Consider the following 11,349-nt stretch of genomic DNA (forward strand, 5'->3'; position numbering starts at 1 on the left):
AGAGCTTGGAAGGGTTGAGGGAAAATTATTTTTCCTCTCTTATATCGCCAGCTGTTTCTAGAGCTCAGTTGTGCTGCTTCTCCCCCCTTCTCCCTTAGCACGGCAGTTACCCTCCAAATCCTCTCCTAAGATGCCCCTGCCCAAGAATCGTCATCAAACCAAAACTCCTTGCCCTCCCTGCCCCCTCCCCACCACCACCATTACCATCAAAGACATTAGCAGTCATGGTCATCCTGTTCTCCCCCCTCAATACATAGGAACCCCTCACGCTCTTGGACCCTTCTGTTTCAGCCTCTCTCCCATCACATTCTGTCCACTGCCAGATGATACAAGGCGGCCAGGCACAACCCCCCAGGGCAGGCATACGGTAGAGTTCAGTCATTCCTCCACGGGTGAATGGGAAGAGGAGGACACGCTGGATGTTGTCAACTGATCTAAGACAGTTTGGCCAACCGTCAGCTAGCTCGATGCATTTGGGAGACTGTGTGTGTCCCCTCTTCCACGACCCTACTAATTGGTGTTAGATTATACTGAAAGCAAGTGTTATACCAAATGATGCCAATCATGTAATATTTATTAGCAAGGAGATACAAAAACGGTCATATGATTCTCTTGTAGTTTGGGGGGCAGGCAATCCCACTTAGCTCTCTCATGAAAGGGTCACTTGGAAGTTGATCCACCTTCCAGTGGCAGGCCCACCCCCCACAGTTGGACGAGGTGACTGAGTGTGCCCCTAAAGTGGAGCCTCACGCAACTGATAGACTCCAAACTTCCAGCATGACTCTGAGACATTACGCTGCAAGAGTCTTCAGTCTCTTCAAGCTTCCTAACCAAATGCCTTAACTATCTCTGGGGAAGTGTTGACCCCAGTAAATGTACTTCACGTGCTAAGAAAACACTCTAAAGGTGTGGATTAAAGCTTATACTGTTTATACTTGTGATTTTGTGATTTATAATATGTGTGTGTGTGTGTGTGTGTGTGTGTGTATTTGGTCTTCATCCCCATTTCTGGCAGAGCTCCTAAACCATTGGAATTTCCTAAGTGATGAATATTACAAGGGTGTCTTTTGTTATGTTAATGAGTGGCTTTGTGGCATCACCTAAGATGGGGGTGGAGGTTGCATTAATTGCCAATGACCAATGATTTACTCAATTATACCTGTGTAGTAAAGCCTCCATAAAAACTCAAAAAGATGGGGTTCATAGAGTTTTCTGGGTTGATGAACACATGTAGCATCCCGGAGAGGGGAGTGGTGCACTCAGAGAGAACGCAGAAGCTCTGTGCCCCTTTGCCCATGCCTTGCCCTATGCATTTCTTTTATCTGGTTGTTCTGGAGTTATGTCCTTCTTTTGTTTGTTTGTTTTTTGTTTTGTTTTTTATTTATTTCTGAGAGAGAGAGAGACAGTGTGAGCAGGGGAGGGTCAGAGAGAGGGAGACACAGAATCTGAAACAGGCTCCAGGCTCTGAGCTGGCTGTCCACACAGAGCCCATTGCCGGGCTCAAACCCACAAACCGTGAGACCATGACCTGAACCGAAGTCGGACACTCAACCAACTGAGCCACCCAGGTGCCCCTGGAGTTATGTCCTTTTATAATAAACTGGTGATTTAGTAAATAAACAAGTCTCCCAAGTTCTGTGAGCCACTCTAGTAAATTAATCAAACTTCAGGAGGGAATCATGAGAACTGCAGTCTGTAGCCTATAGATCAGAACACAGGTAACGAACTGGACATGAGATGGCATCTCAACCGAGGGGTAGTCTCATAGGACTGAGCTCTTAACTTGTGGAATCTGATATTACCTCTGGGTAGACAGTGTCAGAACATTGCTTGTTAGTGTGGTGAAACCACTCCTCTAGCCACGTTGGAATTAGTCCAGAACCTTTAAGACTAAAGTCTTTGTAAAGTAAATCACCATGCAATCCCAGTAACACACACACACACACACACACACACACACACACACACACACAGCTAAGTGGAGAAAGGCCAGAAACCCAGTCAAGGTCTTATTGGCCAGTTCTCCTTAGGCACCAATCTCTTAGCAACAGGAAGAGGAGGGCCAGTATTCCTTCACACTAGTTCTCCAAGTACAAAAACAGCAATCTGACTTAAAAGTTGGCTTCATTTTTACTGGAATCCCAAGGACTGCAATTTTTCTCAGCCCCACCAGAGAGCAACCTTTCTGCATTTATGCTCCTACTTGGCAAAGCATTTGTGTCATCTCAGCACACACGCCCATCTCCCAAGTCTGAGCAGAAACAACTCTTCAAGCTTTCATGACCCAAATAAATTCCCCAGACTCTGCAAAAGTTACTCTGCTTAAAAACCCTCTAGTTAGGTTATTTTGAGAAGCCAACATGATGACTCACTGAAGAAAGGCTTGAGGCTCTGGGGTGAGAACATTCTTTGACCTCTAGCAATAAACCTAACCTAAGGGATACTGAGTTGAGCTTTCTCTCCTCCCCCACCCACACTGTTCAGCCAAAGGTCCAAAGTTGCCCCATTCAGGTTCTGGGAAGAGAGAACTTCCACTGGGGTGAAGAAACTGTAAGAAGTAACCTCTGGCTCCATGGCCCTGTCTCCACACAGCCTTGGGAGAATGGAGTGTTGATGTTGTATCAGGGCAGTTCAGAGACACAGCCAGGCCCTGCACCGGTCTAAAATATGGAGCCTGAGGGTCTCCCAGACTATTCCTTTAGGGTACAGAACACCCCCTTGGGATCCCTTACGTATTCTGTGGACTGCTAGACCAGTGCTACAGGGGCTGGTATGAGTTGCAGTATAGAGGAGTCTGAAACAAGTGTTTTCCATTTATAATAACTGAAAAGGCCAGCTGACACTGAAGATATCGCTCCCTTCTTTCTCGGCCTCTGTAGTAACTTCCCCATCCACACCCCATCCTGGCAAAACCAAGTGTTGTTGGCCTGTCCACCACCCTGCTACAGTGTAAACAATGTGTATAGCTCACCATTACAGGACCCATGCTCGACATTTGGAGATAGAAATACAGTACAGTTCAATAGATTCATCCTCCTCTGTGGCTGGGTCCTTGCACAGCCTTGACCTCCCTGCCCTTCTCTAAGTAGAGTCAGATTCAAGGACTGATGTCTCCTAGGCTTATCCTACAAACACAGACACAGTCATCCAGAATATATTTTTCCTTTATCTGAAGTTAGTCTGTGAAAGTCTTTGAGTGCTAGAAACCACCTTCCATATTCATCCATTTATTATTTTTGAAATGTTTATTTATTTTTGAGAGAGAGAGAGTGAGCAGGGGAGAGGCAGAGAGGGGGTCAGGGCACCGAGGATCCAAAGCAGGCCCTGTGCTGACAGCAGTGAGCCCAATGCAGGGCTGGAACTCATGAACCGTGAGATCATGACCTGGGCCAAAGTCAGACGCTCAATCGACTGAGCCACCCAGGTGCCCTTTGTTTATTTTTTAATTACTAAATAAATCTTCCAATACTAATTGTATGAAGCCCTGCTTAAGGCACTGTTGGGAAAATTGATATGTGTACAAAATAAAGATGCTTCCATTTATAAATGATACACGTATGTGTGCATACATGTATGTGTATGTGTGTATTATGTAGCTTGAAGAGTCCGGGAAGAGAAAAACTCACGTAGCAACCAAATAAATCCATCACTCTAGGTCATATGTGAAAATCCTTTATTGTTGAGGAGTGGAAAGAGATGTCATGTTTTTAAGTGTAGGGACACTTACATTATCCAAGGGGATCTACAGCCAATGCCCACTGGGACTAAGGATGCTCGCTTTGCAGTTTCTCCATCACAGTGAGGTAGAGGGATGGGGAAGGAGTCAAAGCACAGCAGTGTTACACGGCTGGGGAAGAGAAAGGGAGCTAGAGCACATGCAGCTGGGGGTTGGGAGAGGGGACAGGTGTCTTCATGATGCAGCCTATAAGTCCAGAAGTGGAGTGCTGAGGAGTGAAAAAATAAAATCACATCTTCTGTCCTGTAAAACTCCCCCCGACCACCAGCTAGGGAAGCAGGGGAGTATGTAAGGGAGGAAAAGAGAGAACAGAAGTCTCAGCCCTCAGCTACCCCTGTAGCCTCTGAACGAGAGGACTGAACTCCTTTAGCCACAGGAGCTTGCTCCTTCCCAGCTGCAAGTTTACCATGCTATTTATTTTATTTATTTATTTTTTAAGAGAAGGAGAGGGGCAAAGGGAGAGGGAGAATCTTAAGCAGGGTCCATGCTCAGCATATCATCCTCACATCCCCATGAGCCAGGCAGGCACACACATAGCCCCATTCAATGTGCCTGGGTGCTAATGCTTCCCCAGTCTCAGCTAGTCCCTCCTCCTCTTTCCAGAAAACCTCCCAGAGGAAGAAGAGGCCCAGGGATCACTTCCTTTGTTAGCAGTTTCACACGAATGAAATCAGCTGACACAATGATCTGTGTTGATCCATCTCATCTAATCTCCTTTAAATGCCAGCCCCCAGGGACTTTATGTGCTATTCTTTCTGGCACCTAACAGGTTGAGAATGCTCCATCAGTGGTGACATTATGAAGGCTGTAATTATGCGACTGGTCCCTCTGAAAGAGCCTAGATTCACCAGCAAGCATTAAAAGTAGATTTCCACAATGCACTTGTTTCCACCATTTGTATAAAATACTATGGCAAAATTGCACTGTAATTATCTTTATGGCCGATGCATAACGCTGAGGGAGACTATGTCATCCAGATATAGCTGCCCGTATAATTATCTGGCGGTCGGCAGGACTGAAATAACCGTCTAATGAGAGCAAAATGATACGGTAAGTACCATGTAATCAGCGAGTTACGGTTATTACGGCTCTTCGTGCCCTCTCACCCAACACTGAATGGGGGGCTAGACCTAGTCTCCGGGCCCACGAAGCTATGCACAGGCAGTTTCATCGAGAGCTCTTGCTCCTCTGGTCTCCCCTGAGACAAATGACTGTGGGTAGCAGGGACACAGGGAGAGGGGCGGAGTCTCTCTGTGATCACAGACGCTTCCCAATGCCTCTCTTTTTCTCCCCCCACACCTTCTTTCTTCAGAATGCAAAGCCCATCAGTGGGGCCGCATTGCTGTGTGGGGGAAGATGGGGCTGAGACTATAGCTTCTGTGTTTTGACTAGACACTTCCCTGGGGGACTCTCATTTTTGAATACCAAGCAAGAGTTCTGTCAGCCCACTCAAGCCCAGGGTCCAGCCCAGTCAGCTCTAGGCAGACAGACCAGAGCCAGCCAGGGGGGACACTGGGACATTACTCATACCTCTCAGACGACAGTAATCATAACACAGCCAACACACAGCACTAGGCACTATGTGCCACGTACTGTTCTGAAGAATTTACCTATGTTCAATCCTCAAAACCACAACCCTGCAAAATAATACCACCCCCATTTTTCAGATGAGGAAACAGAGGCAGAGAAGGGTTATATAACTTGGCCAAAGGGACACAGCCAGCGAGCTGCAGATACAGGATTCAAAATCAGGCTATGCTCTTGTCCATTTTGCTACACAAAGCAACCAAGCTAGTTACACCCTATTAAATTTCAGAGTTTCTTGCATTTCTTCCTAAATCACCCTTGTGAAGAACCACACGCTCGACCCAGTCACTGGAGATTCTGAATGAGGTGAAAAGTTTTAGCCCACCTCGGATGCAGAACACTTTACATACGAATTGGATGTACCTGTAATTATCAGATGATGGTCTCTTCGTCTTATACATAGATAATGAGAGAATGGATTCCAAACAGCAGAAGTTGTCCTTCAGAGAAGCCACAGAGGGAGCTCCTCTCTCCCCATTCCCCACCACTAATGCCTGCTGATGAGTCAGCCAGGGTCCATGATACAGGAGAAGGAGAGGGAAAGCGGGGTGTGTGCTTGTGCACATGTGTGCATGTGAGTGTGCATTTTCTTGCAGATAATATGCACCTCTAAGTGATGCTGTGTTTGACCAACGGTGTGCTGGGCACTGGCAGTATATTTTAGGGCAGATATATGAGTATTAATGTCTGTAGCATCAGAGGAAATGCCTCTCTGGCAATCCCGTCTCCCACTCTCCACCCACTACAGTCCCCTCTCCTCTCCTAACCAACAATTCTTACCTCACTCCACATTGGGGGGATACTTCAGGGTGCCAAAGCTGGAGACAGTCTCTTGGTTTACATCAATAGAAGTGTCTGGGGAAAAGTAAACAGTGTGGTTAGGAGAGATGTTTCTGAATGTGACCTTCACCCTGACCCAACAGCGAAGGGCTAGCCATGAAAGGCAGCATTGGAAGACAGAGTCGGGAACAAGAAGCACATTGTGTTTGGGAGATAGGGAGGAAGCAGGGCCCCCCAACTCCTTCCCAGCGCAGCAGCACTATCTTATAAAGGTCTCCCCATTGTGCTCCTAGGGAGAGTTGGACTATGGATCCAACCCGATTGGATAGAAGGGCCAAGGAATACTCACTATAACTAAGAAAAGTCCTGTCTTACCCTCTGGTGAGAGAGATGAGACACTTGACCTCTGCCATATCTTTGCTAGTACCCAAAACCCTCCCATTGTATCGCCACATACTCCTACCTGGCTGGCTGTTCCTCTTGCCCATAAGTCCCACAAAGAAGTCGTGCATGTCACCTGTAGAAAAAGGACCAACATCGCCAATGGTGATAACGGGCAGTGGGGGCAGAGGGAGATGTGTCAAGACTTCTGAAATTGGGTTTCTGTTCTTTGGTTCTTTATCACGCCACAGCTTGTCCCCCAAGTTAGCAGGCTATCCCCAAAGCTCATCCTCTCTACCCACTTCTCCCTCCTCCATATTTCAAGAATTCTCTGCCCCCACAGGTGCCTGGCTTAGAATCTTCACAGCCACCAAGAGATCCTCTTGGTTCCCAATGACCCGCTGATGGAGGGAGAGTCCACCACACTCCTCACACCTGCTTCCTACTGGTTCCCAGAGACCTCTCACATCCAGGAAAGGCTAGCTGAGCTGTTGCAGCTGGCATATTGTTTGGGCCAGCTGAGATGGGGCCGCCAGAATAGTCACTGGGCCCCATGCCCATGGAACTCTAGCAAGCGGTCAGCAGAGACAGGGAGGGAGAAGAGGATACTCACGTTTCTGGGGAAGTGGCAATTCCTTAGGATCTGTGAAAGCAAGGACAATGTGTAACTGGGGAATGGAATCTGGAAAGTGACAGAGGGGATTCAGATCACAACCCTCAAGTATACACCACGCCACCTCCAGTCTCCATCCCACCTAAAGGCTCCTCCCAAGCCTATTTAATGGTCAGAATCTTGCCCCCCACCACCCTCTCCCCAGGGCTGTTTCCTACCCACGCTAGCCTTGCTCAGCATTTTGAGCAATCCATCCAGAGAGACTGAGCGGCTGTCATAGAGTTTCCGGAGCAATGACGGGGGCAGCTGGTAGAGGTCCAAGTCCTTCTAAGGGACAGAAACAAAGAGGGCTGAGGCAGGGGGCTCACACCTAATCCACTCACCCCTCCCCACAAAGAATGGCCTCTTCTTGAGCCCATCACACCTAAACCTAACATTTTATTTCTTTCAGGATTTCCTCTGGTTTATACTGGAAGAGAAGTGGGCTCTCAAACTGTGTGCCACGGAACAGCAGCATCACTGCTGTAGGCTTGTTAGAAATACACAATCTCAATCTCAGTCCTACCCAACCTACTAAGACAATCTGCATTTTAACCAGGCCCCCGGGGCAATCGTATACACAGCAAGATTTGAGAAGCATTGTAAAGGGAGCACAGTGGGCATTCCTGTAGGCAGACGATTGTCCTGGTTTGTCCCGGACTAAGAGCTTCCCTGGGATGTGGGGCTTTCAGGGTTTAAGCTGGTGGTCCTGGGAAAACTGGGACAGTTGGCCACTCTGTCTCCCAAGCTCAAAGGAGACTGTCCCTTAGGGCTCTCTCCCAGCTCCTGCCGACTCTCAGTGAGAAGGGCCACTGGTCCTTTCTCCTTGGCCCATCAGGAACCAGTTTGCCCAGGGATGCGGTGCCCCACTACAGGAGTGAGCCATGATTGCCACCACTCCTAAGAAATGCCCATCGGACAGAGCAACTGTCCTCTGTACTCCATGACTGAGTCACAGAGAGGGCGCAGTCCTTGCGATGGGTGTTGGTAGGCAGCTGGGGCTGCGATCCTGAAATTCCCTTACTCTGCAGCACGTCTGTGGATGATTCTCTGCCTCTGGTTCCCACCACCTCTCACCCTCTTTTCTTCTCCATAGATTTCTGCCTCTGGTTGTCTCTCTCCTTTCTACACTGAATTCAGATTTAGATGATCTGAAACAGGGTGTTCAGAATGACACCTCTTGTCCTCTGCAACTGAACAGAGCTCTACATTCTGGACCTGCTGCCAGGAAGGGGCTCTTCATTGTCTTGCTGATTTTTTTTTTTTAAGCAACCTGGGCACAGCAGAGTGGTTGGTGGGGACACATCACACAGCCAGCTAGTTGCAGCTGCAGAGAGACAATGGCAATGATCATGTCTGGAGATTCTCACCTTGAATCTTAGTGGTGTCTCTCTCTCCAGAGCCCAGGTTTCCTTGGACTCCCGAGCACACACACAGCACATTAACACAAGTTGTACTGTGCATATACCAACCAGTTGGCCAGGCACACATATATCCTACCTTCGCCTCACCCCAGTTTCCCTCATCCTCACAGACCTTTGGGGAAAAAGGAGGGGATGGCAAACTCTCTCTTTCATTGACCATCCGGTCCAAGGTCTTGAAGCAAGCTTGTCTTAGAGAAACATAGCCAGATATTCTGACCGTCTCCAGCTGGAACTCTGGGCTCCGAACCTAGCTTCCAGCCCACCTTTGGCACTCCTTGTGTATTTTTTGTATTTTTGAACTGGTTCTGGTCTTTTGGATCTGGTGCAACGGCTGCCACCTGCAAGGCTGCCCGCCTATCATGCCCTGGAACACGTATAGATGAAGGCTGGTTTCTCTCTTTGCCCTGTGCATGGCATCCTAGGCAGCCACTTTTCCCAAATTGTTCAAATATTCTGCCCACCTCCTGTAATGAGATGCTAAACAGATCTGAGCTGGAGAGGCAGTTAGACTCACACACTGAATTTGTAATGAGTTCCACCTATAATCATCTTAAAAGCATGTGTACCAATGTAATTGCTGCCATTTCAAAACCTTGAAAAGACTTCCTCCCTGCTCTCCCCCTGGACCCCTTCCCTGACAACTCCTGTTCTTTTTCTTAGAGAAACTTTGGAAATTGAAGCCTGGACTGTTTCGTGGGGGATTTTACCCTCTATCCTGACTAAGCAGAGGCTAGAGCAGGGTGAGGGAAAGGAAAAAAAGGGGGTAGGGCTCACAAATACCTGAGGTTACTGGGAGTGGATGAGCAAAATGTATAGGAATTTATTTGAATTTTGAAGATAAAAGAATATACATAACTGGTAGGTAAAATAGCATATAAATGACCATTTGGGAGAGAAACTCTGAGTATATTTCATACCATCCAGGGAATGGAAAGGATCTGCCCCCTGCAGAAGGACAGAAACTGAGCTGGACCACCCCAGCTTACCCCTCACAGTATCCAGTCCCGAAGTCACCAGTCAATCAACCAACAAACAACATATTGGTAGGGCACTTTTTAGGTACAGGGCTATCAAAGACACGCAGAGGGACAGAGACACTTATAGACACATACCTAGAGACAGTGAGAACATGAGATCGCCAGAGGGGCAGGGAAACCCACCCTCTGATGGATGACCCAGGTAACTCCCACCCCACCTTCCTCTCAACAGCTGTGGAACAGGCAGAACGCCAGCTCTCATGACGCTGCCCAGGACTCTGCCAGGGTGGGCGCAGCTAGAGGGGGTGTCTTACCTTGTTGTGGCCCCCACCGGGCACTACCTGCTCCCGTGAGTCCTCACAGACAGCCCCAAAACTGTAAGCCAGGCTGACGGCCAGAATGGCTGCGAACAGCAGAGCGCTCCGCATGGTGCCTAGGAGGGCAGGGGGACAGGACAGGAGTGCAGGGAGCATATACCATGGGTGCAAATGTAGGAGACATTATGCAGCTGGCAGCCTGGCTTGACCCTGCTTCTCCAGCCCCCAACTCCCCCATCCAAGCCTTGGTCTGGGGAGAGTATCTCTGAGCAGGGGAGCCATCCCTTGGGCTCAATTTCCCTGCTCCCCCACCACACATCTCCCCAGGCTGAGCACCTGGCAATGAGCAATGTTGCAATAGTGCCAGACGCTAGTCTTCCAAGGAAGGTGATGGATCCGTAGGACATGCACCAGTCTGTCTTCTTAGTCAGCTTGAGGAGGGATCCTGGATTCTATTTTCCAGCACTAGGTAACCCAAGACTTAGGTAAAAACTTTCTAGTATTAGAAGAATCAGTCTGAACCCAGAGGCTCCAAACATTACTGGTTTTGAAACCCTATCGGTGCTTTATGCTCACCTTCCCAGTACCCTGTTCCCAGATCAAAAGCTGCCACCTTTATTCCCTCCGGTCCTTTATTCCCTCCTAACTCTGGCCTCTGTCCTTTGGTGCCAGCTCCAGTCCATCCCACATTCTCCCACTCGTGCCTACCTGTGGAGCAGCTTTGAGCCTAGGGCAGATGGTCTAGCAGGATCAGGGAGCTGGCCAGCAGCAGCAGTACCCACTCCCCACACGCTGGTGGTGCTGGTGGTGCTGGTGGTGACGCTGCTTCCTTGTAGAGAGAGGGGAGTGGAGGGGAGGGGATCTGAGGATGTGGCAGGAACACGGCCCAGCTCCCAGATAAAGGTTCTGGGAGGGTCTGGGGGAGCTGGAGGAGGGGCTGTGAATCACCAATCCCAGGGTGGCTGGAGGGGAGGGGGAAGGCTGGTAGAGAAAAAAGAGGATATAGGCTGCAGCCACATACACACACACACACACACACCACAAACCCTGCAGTGAGCTGGAGTTATCCAGCAGCCCACTTTCCAACAGCCCCTGAGCTGGCCACACTAAAGAATGATATTGTATATGCTTAGTCCCACAATTTCCATGCTGGATCTAACTCAATAGGTATGGTCCTTGAGTCTCTTTCTACTCGTTGTTCACCCACCAGCTCCTTGCCCTTTAAACCTTCGGACTCAACTGCCAGGCCAGAAACAATTCAGGCAGGTGCTTCTCTGGTCCTCCCACACCACCAGGACAACTAGCCTCAGGCCCCTGAGCATTGGTTGGTGAGTCTGGCATCCCTTCCCATTCTCACTTCTCCCTCTGTCCTCCTCCCAGCTGCAGCTGATGCATAACCTTGGACCTCAGACCAAGTGAGGGTCAAGACCTCTCCTCTGCTACTGAATGCAGAAATTCCCCTATCTGCCTCCCTCCACCACTTCGGTGCAAATGC

General features: G+C 49.0%; 1 protein-coding gene across 1 annotated transcript; it reads right to left on the bottom strand.

Annotated features, from left to right (window-relative positions):
• Positions 1–3,677: 3,677 nt before the first annotated feature.
• TAC3 (tachykinin precursor 3) lies at positions 3,678–10,708 on the bottom strand. Its single transcript, XM_077757438.1, has 7 exons — positions 10,563–10,708; positions 9,852–9,970; positions 7,316–7,424; positions 7,098–7,127; positions 6,567–6,620; positions 6,104–6,178; positions 3,678–3,944 (listed from the first exon to the last, which is right to left on the bottom strand). Exons 2-6 carry the CDS (start codon positions 9,963–9,965, stop codon positions 6,105–6,107), a joined length of 381 nt encoding a protein of 126 aa, XP_077613564.1. The 5' UTR covers positions 9,966–9,970; positions 10,563–10,708; the 3' UTR covers positions 3,678–3,944; position 6,104.
• Between the last annotated feature and the right edge of the window lie 641 nt (positions 10,709–11,349).

This window comes from Crocuta crocuta, unplaced genomic scaffold (assembly GCF_008692635.1).
Source record: "Crocuta crocuta isolate KB4526 unplaced genomic scaffold, BGI_CrCroc_1.0 scaffold549, whole genome shotgun sequence".
NCBI lineage: Eukaryota > Metazoa > Chordata > Mammalia > Carnivora > Hyaenidae > Crocuta > Crocuta crocuta.

Excerpts from the sequence above, each read along its gene's own strand:
- TAC3 (XM_077757438.1), bottom strand. The coding sequence starts at position 9,965 with ATGCGGAGCGCTCTGCTGTTCGCAGCCATTCTGGCCGTCAGCCTGGCT. Across the intron at positions 7,425-9,851 it reads CCGGTGGGGGCCACAACAAG|AAGGACTTGGACCTCTACCA; the intron begins GTAAGACACCCC and ends TCTGTCCCTTAG. Across the intron at positions 7,128-7,315 it reads GCTGAGCAAGGCTAGCGTGG|ATCCTAAGGAATTGCCACTT; the intron begins GTAGGAAACAGC and ends TTGCTTTCACAG.